Source organism: Trachypithecus francoisi, unplaced genomic scaffold (genome assembly GCF_009764315.1).
Source record: "Trachypithecus francoisi isolate TF-2019V2 unplaced genomic scaffold, Tfra_2.0 Lachesis_group8, whole genome shotgun sequence".
Classification (NCBI taxonomy): domain Eukaryota; kingdom Metazoa; phylum Chordata; class Mammalia; order Primates; family Cercopithecidae; genus Trachypithecus; species Trachypithecus francoisi.
Genome location: NW_022681473.1, coordinates 58,599,074 through 58,608,355, shown reverse-complemented (window position 1 = coordinate 58,608,355; position 9,282 = coordinate 58,599,074). Strand labels below are relative to the sequence as shown.

Sequence of the window (9,282 nt, the reverse complement as noted above, 5' to 3'; positions counted from 1 at the left end):
AAATCTGATCCTGTCTCCATGGTGCTTATAGTCTAATCAGGGAGACAGACTATTGACAAAAAAACTGCACTCGGTCACTAGTTCAATGTGGACACTGACCACAGTAAATTTGAAAATAAACCAAGAAACCATTATGTTTTGATAGGTGATATGTTCCCAAAACAAAAATTCCTAGTTTCTTATCTCCTTGCCTTGTAACACACACTAGAATGATCACCTCCTGTGCCTCTGCTACCTAATAGGGATCTTATCAACAAGTCTTGTGTTGCTTTTCCATAATGAAGCCTGTGCTTCCTTGATTGGAACCTTGTCTATGCACATTACAAAGGGGCAGACAATAGTGGACCCAGCTCTATCCTGTATTTCTGTCCTGCAGAAATCAATTTTCTAGCTTGCAACCTATTCCTCTTTCTCCTCTTGGACTAGTTAAAGCAAGTATTCCTAGTTCCCTGGTGATACCTTTGAAATTCTGGCCCCTAATGTAGACTCTAAGAACTCCACTGGACTTCATAGAATATATCGATGCCAAGTTCAGTAATATTTTACTAGACTTTGCACATCCCATCTACACATTTCTGCTAGCTTTCTTGTGGTGAGGATCCTGGCACTGGTACAGGTGCAGAGTACAGCATAGGGCTCTCTTGACCTCTTGATTGTGCAAACAGTAAATGATGGGGTTGAGCAATGGTACGATGACAGCATACAGTACAGAGATCAACTTGTTGGTGTCAAAAGCTGAGAGTGCCTTTGGCCGGGCATAGATGAAGATACTGGCTGCATAGAAGATTATCACAACAGTGCGATGAGAGACACAGGTGGAAAAGGCCTTATAGCGTCCAGCAGCTGAAGGAATGTGCATCACAGCACCAGTAATGGCCATGTAGGAGGCCCCAGTGACAGAGAGTGGCCCTAGAAGAATAAAAATGGTCAGGATGAAATCTGTAAGCTCTGCTGTAGACATGTCAGTGCATGAGAATGGAGAGACATCACAGAAAAAGTGGTTGATGATGTTGGGGCCACAGTAAGACAGGTGAGAAATAAGAAAAACTTTGACCATGGAGATGCCAAAACCTCCAGCCCAAGATCCAGTGGCCATCTGCATACACAATCGGCCACTGACAATGACTGGGTAGTGGAGAGGATGGCAGATGGCCACATAGCGATCATAGGCCATAACAGCGAGAAGGACACACTCAGTGCAGCCCAAGCCAAGGAAAAAGTAGAGCTGTATCATGCATCCCTCAAAGGAGATTAGCAATCCATGGTCCTGTTTGGACCCAACAAAGTCAGCAAGCATCTCGGGAATAGTGAGTGACGTACCAGATCTCCAGAAAGGACATATTAGCTAGAAAGAAGTACATGGGTTTGTGGAGGGGTGGAATGGTTCCTAATTGCCATAATGACGAGTGTGTTCTCAGTCAGCACCAACACATAGGCCAGCAGCAAAAGGGCAAACAATAGTACCTGTAGTGGCACAGGAACAGGAAAGCCCAGCAACACAAACTCGCTCATTCTCCCACTATGGTTCCTCCACTCCATGTCATTGGTCTCCCTTACTGCTCTTCAGGAGATGAGAATAGAGAGTCTTCAGTAGGCCACAACAAGAACCCAGCCTTTCTCTTAATGGGCTTATATTGGTTGAATGCCACGTAAAAAGTTCATGCAATTAATCACTGAGCTGAGACCACTGCTCTCTTCTTTAATCTGGAAATGAGCTAAGGCAAACATACAAAAATAAATGTTTTTTTATTGGGAACAAGACAGATAGGAGTCTGTTCTGACCTTTGGAGAAGCATGTATTGAGACGCACTGGGGAAAAATGACACTATTTTCTCCCCAAAGAACATAGATCAAAACCAAAAAATAAAAAGAGTCTCAGCTGCCCTAAAATGAGAGTTTGTTTTTGAGTTGGATCATGACTCTGTTTTGATGAAATAAATTAGGCAGTGGAGGAATAACAATCATATAAAACACAATTGAGTTATTATTAGTGCAGGCACTGTTATTAGTGCAGCCACTGCTTTAAAACGTTTGCAGTAACTATCACAAGAACAGAAAACCAAACACCGCATGTTCTCACTCATAGGTGGGAACTGAACAATGAGATCACTTGGACTTGGGAAGGGGAACATCACACACTGGGGCCTATCATGGGGAGGGGGGAGGGGGGAGGGATTGCACTGGGGAGTTATACATGATATAAATGATGAATTGATGGGTGCTGACGAGTTGATGGGTGCAGCACACCAACATGGCACAAGTATACATATGTAACAAACCTGCACGTTATGCACATGTACCCTAGAACTTGAAGTATAATAATAATAAAAAAAATTACTAAAAGAAAAAATAAAAAATAAAACGTTTGCAGTATTAATTCGCTTGATCTTAACAACAATCTTGTGGGCTAGTACTACTAATAGCTACAACTTTATGCCTAAAAAACCTGAAATATAGATCTAAGTGAGTAATCCTGGGTTGCAGAAATAGCAAGAGGTGGAACTGGGAAGTCAGGATCTTGGAGCTTCCAAAATATTTAGGTGACGTAAAGGAGGGACTGTACAATACATTCTGGATGTGCAGCTGGGAGAGAGAATCTTTGGGACTCATTTGGAGAAACAGTTCCTTCCTGCCAGAAGGAAAGAAAGACCAAAGCAGAACACAAGAAGATCACAGCTCCTGTAGAGTGGAAGTCTACAGAACCCAGTACTTACAAGGAAGACCTGGGATTCACCTGGAAATCAGATTAGGAAATGAATGCTGGATGGCAGAAAGACTAAGCATTACAAGGTGCTGGAAGTTGTACTAAGTATCTTGAAATGAGGAGAGAGTACCTTCCTTTAACATTAAGGCCCATATTAAAACATACATTTACTAGGACATTCTCTTTGTTTACCTTGGTATCAAAGATAAAAATCTCCCTTTCCCTTTAAAAACTTCAAGCCATTTTTGTGTCTTATGTAGAAAAGAAGTTGCCATTTTTACATGGGAGTTGATATGAAGGAAGGGTTATTTTTACCCTGTGTCCCTGTACAGTTATAGCATTGGGACAGAGTGTAGAGTTTAGAAAGGAGAATGGGGTAGAGTCAGCTGAGCATCTGGGTGCGATTTCTTCTCAGATTTCTTACTTTTTAGTCTTAAATCTGTTCCTATGAGGTTAGCAGGGGCAGAATGTGCTTACAAATTAAAACAACTTGCTAATAATTTTATGCCTGACTTTCTCTTCTCTGTATGCTCTGTTATCATTACTTGCGCATTACTCAGTACTTGAGCCCTTGAATTTCTCTTAATACTGTAATGCAAGTACAAAATACCTATGTCCCTGGCTTTCATTTCCCATCACTCCCATTCTTACCATCCATATCCACAATTTTATTTATTTCAAAATTGATGGTTGATCAACAATACTCTAGACCATGGGCTAAGAGTTGTGGTATATAAAGGTTCATAGACACATGGTGAGCCTTCAGGATTTTATAATCTAGTTGTAGGGGCATATCTTCACCTTCCCATCCCTGAAAGTTTAAGCTACATGCCTATCCCTATGCCATACATGTGAATACATAGATAAGTAGGAACATCAAACCTATCATTGCTGTTTATGACCTTAGCCTTAATCCTTTCTCCTCAATACCTACCTCATACACCTTTCTTTTTGCTTTTGATCCGTTTGGCCTTGGACTTTCGTTTGTATCCTTTGGTCACTTCAACTTTCACGTTTGATGCTCTGTACACTTGAAAATAATAGCCTTTCACACATGGACTCCCAACTGATTTTTCTGCTTATAGTCTTACCCTTAAAGGTGAGCCCTTGGCTCACAACTGACCTTTTACTCTCCTTAAAACTCATCCATAGTGCCCCTTTTTGTACACAATAAATGCTCAAACCATTTAGCCTACAGGTACAAGGCCTATAGGCACTTCATGATTTTGCCACTGCTTCCACCTAAACCTTATTTCTTACCACAGTCTACACTGTGTTTTATACCTTGAAGCTCTCAGTGCACACCATGTGTATCACCTCATAGCTTTCTTCATGCTACAATCTCCATGAGCATGGCTAAATCCTATTTAGCCTTCAAGCCTTGGTTCATGGGGCATCTACCCATAGAGACATTAGGTACTTTTTTTTTTAATCTTTTCTCTTCACAGGTTTGGTGTGATTCCCGTGGTTACTTGTCTCATTAGAGTCCATGAAAGCCTATACATCATTTTACTTGCTATATCCCTGCAGCTATTGACCAGGTGGATATAAAGGGGGACCTCTGTAGCTGAAGTGGTTCGACATGTCCTTAATGGTGGAGGATGGAATGGATATAATTCCATGGATGTCACAGGAGTTCCACAAATCCACTATGTCTAGAATAACCTTTCCCAAGCAAGTTATTCCTCTGTTACAATAAATGGCATTAGCTTTCAGGGAGTCTCCTATGCAAGCCATCTAGAAGTTTCCTAGATACTCTGTACCCATCCACGCTTTCCCCCAACACACATCCCACACTCAACTAATCCGAATTCTAGCTAAAATGCCTCTTTAATTATCTTTCATATCAGTCCCTTTTCTTCCGTCCTATTTATACTGCTTTCCTCCTAGTTCCTCACAGCAGGTCCTTGGTATTCCTTGATTAATTATTTCGAGAGGATCTTACCTGGTCTTTTTTCCTCCAGCCTGTACCCTCATGAATACACCTTCCACTTGTTTTCAGAGTCATATTTCTCTATAGAAACTGCTGACCACACAGCATCCAGTTTTTGAGAACACATACAAAATCCTCCAGTAAAGCATCAAAATGTGTTTCCTTTTAACTGTTATACACCAGTCCAATCATTGCTCACTATTTAACTTTTTAGAAACATGTCATGACGTTGGATAACTCTGTAACTTTACACGTCTCTGTCAAAAACACCCACTTTCTTCCTAAGAATTTGAATCATAATGTTTTAGTCTCTTAGTTATTACCCCTCCAAAAGTACCCATATTTCTATACACTAGATTATTTGTTGGAGCATCTATCCTTCTGACAGTAGTTTCAATTATAAGGTTTTAGTTACTGATGATTAAAGGTTTATAATGTGGTTGCATGAATGCATGGCAAAATGGAGAAAGGTATGATGCGGGCAGAACAGATGAATTGCAGATAACAGGAATGGAATATAAAGAAAAAGGTATTTAGAAAGGATTTTGTTGGAAATGGTCAGGAATAGAGAATTTAGGGATTTATATGACAGAGTTGGAATTATATGCAAGTAAAACATGCATTGACTATAAATCTGCAGGGACCAGATAAAACATGAGGAAGTTAGATTAAATGCAGGAAGTTTGGACTTACATGAATAAGAGGTATAATATTTGGGTAAAATGAACTTACTATATAGACAATAAATCCAATGAGAGATAAGGTGGAGATAACTAAAATATGGAAAGGATAGACTGGAAATGGATGATCAGAAATACTGTAGGGAGAGCAGATAGATTATGAATAAATAAAGGACCAGCTATGAGAGGAAAAGATAAAGAAAGTAAAGAAAGTCACATTAGTCTAAGTATCAACAGAATTCACCATATCTGGAAAATATTGAGAGATTTGGGATTTTATTACATATATAGAAGAATAAGAAGATGGATATGTTAGACATAAGTAAAGAAAAGGTGGGATAATTGACCACTTGAAGAGGAATCAGCAGATAACAGAATCCACTCACTTTATTCAGATGTCACTGACTCATCAAGGTCCTCCTGAGATGGCTGGGTTGGTTAGGAGAGGATTTAAAATGTAGGCAAACAAAGTTGAGTCATTGGGACTAAGAAAGATGATACAGAGACTCCACTACAGGGAAGGGGAAGGTTTGGAAAGCTCAGGCCATAGGGTTTTATCAGGAAGTTTCATGAAAGAGAGAATGTCAAGATACCCCTGAACTCATATTTCCCTCTCTTGCTTTCCTGTTCCTTGTCAGTCTCCCCTTTCTATCATGTCATACTCTTGCTCAAAAGAAAGACACGGGCTGCTATTCTAACTCAGCTATGTAATTTTGGGCAATTTATTTAACCCTTTGGGCCTTACATTCCTAATCTATATAACAGGATTCATATGCCTGACAGGATTGTTGAGAGGAGTAAAAGTCATTAATATATGTACAGATCCTGGAGCATGACAGGGGCTCAACAATGCTAGACAGTTCCTTCTTTATCTCCTGATGCCATATAGTTGATACTCATTAACTCCATGATGTCATACAAGGAGCACTGAGTTGAGAGTTAGGGTTCTGGGTTTGAGTTCCATGTTTGTATTGGATTTTTTTTTTTTTTTTTTTTTGGGATTTTGTTGTATATGTTTGTTTTCCATATAATGACATCAACATATATTATGAAAATAACATACATTATAAGCATTTTAAGTTTGTGACAAGATTTAGCACTCCACTCAATCCACAGTATTCCGTGTCATATTGAGGTCCAGCAAATTAATTACATGGGATTCACAGTCACATTGCTTGTGTTCAACTAAGGGATCTTGTGAAAATATCTAAACTCCTTGGGCCTCTGTTTTCTCAAATGTAAAATGAGAATAATTCTAATGTCTACTTCACAGAGTTGTTGTGAGGATTAAATTAATTAATATATGAATGGAAATATCTTAGAACAGCACTGAGAACATAGTATTTCTCAATAAATATTAGCTATTGTTCAAGAATGTTTGTTAAATCTGAGTCTGTTGGGACAGGAGAAAGAATTATTCATGAGAACATCAGAGATATAAGAGAAGGATCTTTGAAATTCTGAGTTTAAGTAGGATTTTTACAGGTAATTGGGAAGAAGCATTTTCAAAAATTTAAATAATTAGAAGAAAATAAGTGCGATTTTTTCCCATTCTGTAGGTTGCCTGTTCACTCTGATGGTAGTTTCTTTGGCTGTGCAAAAGCTCTTTAGTTTAATTAGATCCCATGTGTCAATTTTTGCTTTTGCTGCCGTTGCTTTTGGTGTTTTAGACATGAAGTCCTTGCCCATGCCTATGTCCTGAATGGTACTACCTAGATTTTCTTCTAGGGTTTTTATGGTATTAGGTCTAACATTTAAGTCTCTAATCCATCTTGAATTAATTTTCGTATAAGGGGTAAGGAAAGGATCCAGTTTCAGCTTTCTACTTATGGCTAGCCAATTTTCCCAGCACCATTTATTAAATAGGGAATCCTTTCCGCATTTCTTGTTTCTCTCAGGTTTGTCAAAGATCAGATGGCTGTAGATGTGTGGTATTATTTCTGAGGACTCTGTTCTGTTCCATTGGTCTATATCTCTGTTGTGGTACCAGTACCATGCTGTTTTGGTTACTGTAGCCTTGTAGTATAGTTTGAAGTCAGGTAGCGTGACGCCTCCAGCTTTGTCCTTTTGACTTAGGATTGTCTTGGCAATGCGGGCTCTTTTTTGGTTCCATATGAACTTTAAAGCCGTTTTTTCCAATTCTGTGAAGAAAGTCATTGCAACCTACTCATCTGACAAAGGGCTAATATCCAGAATCTACCAAGAACTCAAACAAATATACAAGAAAAAAGCAAACAACCCCATCAAAAAGTGGGGAAAGGATATGAACAGACATTTCTCAAAAGAAGACATCCATACAGCCAACAGACACATGAAAAAATGCTCATCATCACTGGCCATCAGAGAAATGCAAATCAAAACCACAATGAGATACCATCTCACACCAGTTAGAATGGCAATCATTAAGAAGTCAGAAAACAACAGGTGTTGGAGAGGATGTGGAGAAATAGGAACACTTTTACACTGTTGGTGGGATTGTAAACTAGTTCAACCATTATGGAAAACAGTATGGCGATTCCTCAAGGATCTAGAACTAGATGTACCATATGACCCAGCCATCCCACTACTGGGTATATACCCAAAGGATTATAAATTACTCTACTACAAAGACACATGCACACGTTTGTTTATTGCGGCACTATTCACAATAGCAAAGACTTGGAATCAACCCAAATGTCCATCTGTGACAGACTGGATTAAGAAAATGTGGCACATATACACCATGGAATACTATGCAGCCATCAAAAAGGATGAGTTTGCGTCCTTTGTAGGGACATGGATGCAGCTGGAAACCATCATTCTTAGCAAACTATCACAAGAAGAGAAAACCAAACACCGCATGTTCTCACTCATAGGTGGGAACTGAACAATGAGATCACTTGGACTCGGGAAGGGGAACATCACACACTGGGGCCTATCATGGGGAGGGGGGAGGAGGGAGGGATTGCATTGGGGAGTTATACATGATATAAACGTCATGCACATGTACCCTAGAACTTAAAGTATAAAAAAAAAAAAAAAAAAAAAAGAAAATAAGTGCGATTGGGCAGTTGTTGTCTGTATCAGTGTGCTGCTCATAAGTCTCACAGATCCCATGTTAAGAATGAAACTTAGCACTCCTGAAATGGAAAAGACACTCAGGAAATCATGGGGAATGATCAAGCCACAAGAAAATGATTAAATGAATTTGCAGCAGCAAGGAAGAGTAGGGTATAAAAGACTATCTGAAAATACTCTCAAAATAAAAGCGTACTTTAGAGTAAAAGCGTATGCCAAAGACACTATAACAAACTGTAATTTGAATAAAGCACAAAAATGTGTGTGTGTGTATGTGCAAACTCATACACACACACATATATATACACACAAAATTAACATACTATACTGTTAGTTGAAAAGCCTTTAAAGCTAGCAATTGGTTGAATTAGTGTCGGTTTGAGTTAGTGTCAGTTTGAAAACATGAGGAATGTTTTAACTAGTTTAGATTTATTGAGGTTGATGTCAGTTTGCTTTAGCTAACTGTCAATATACCACATCAATATGTCGAAATAAAATAAACCATATCTATTTCAATATATTTATTGTTCAATTCATTTGATGAACTTGACACTATGAGGATAGAGAGAATAGGTTCTTAAATAAAGTCCACGTTTCTTTATCTACAACAAATTGGATTTTCAGGTTTTAAAAAGCAATATGCTCCATATACCACACATTTTCAAAACCCTCCAGAAAGTTCTGAAGCACTATATTATAATCTAACATATGAATATCTCTACAGTATAATATGTGACTGTTTATACAATGTGAAATAAATAAAGACTACAAACAATCTCCTATCAGTTCACAGCACGTTTTGTCCATTTTGGGTCCAAACTTAAGAAAAATTTTCATTTTTAAAAGCTACTAGGATTTTGGAATTGCAGATAAGGGTTGGTGAGACCTTTATCTATTTAAAACAAAGA

The 9,282-nt window shown here is 38.6% G+C and overlaps 1 protein-coding gene across 1 annotated transcript; it reads right to left on the bottom strand.

Annotated features, from left to right (window-relative positions):
* Positions 1-565: 565 nt before the first annotated feature.
* LOC117080874 (olfactory receptor 6A2-like) lies at positions 566-1,539 on the bottom strand. Its single transcript, XM_033206266.1, is given in 3 exon segments — positions 566-1,310; positions 1,312-1,373; positions 1,375-1,539. Coding segments are annotated over 3 exon segments (972 nt in total).
* Between the last annotated feature and the right edge of the window lie 7,743 nt (positions 1,540-9,282).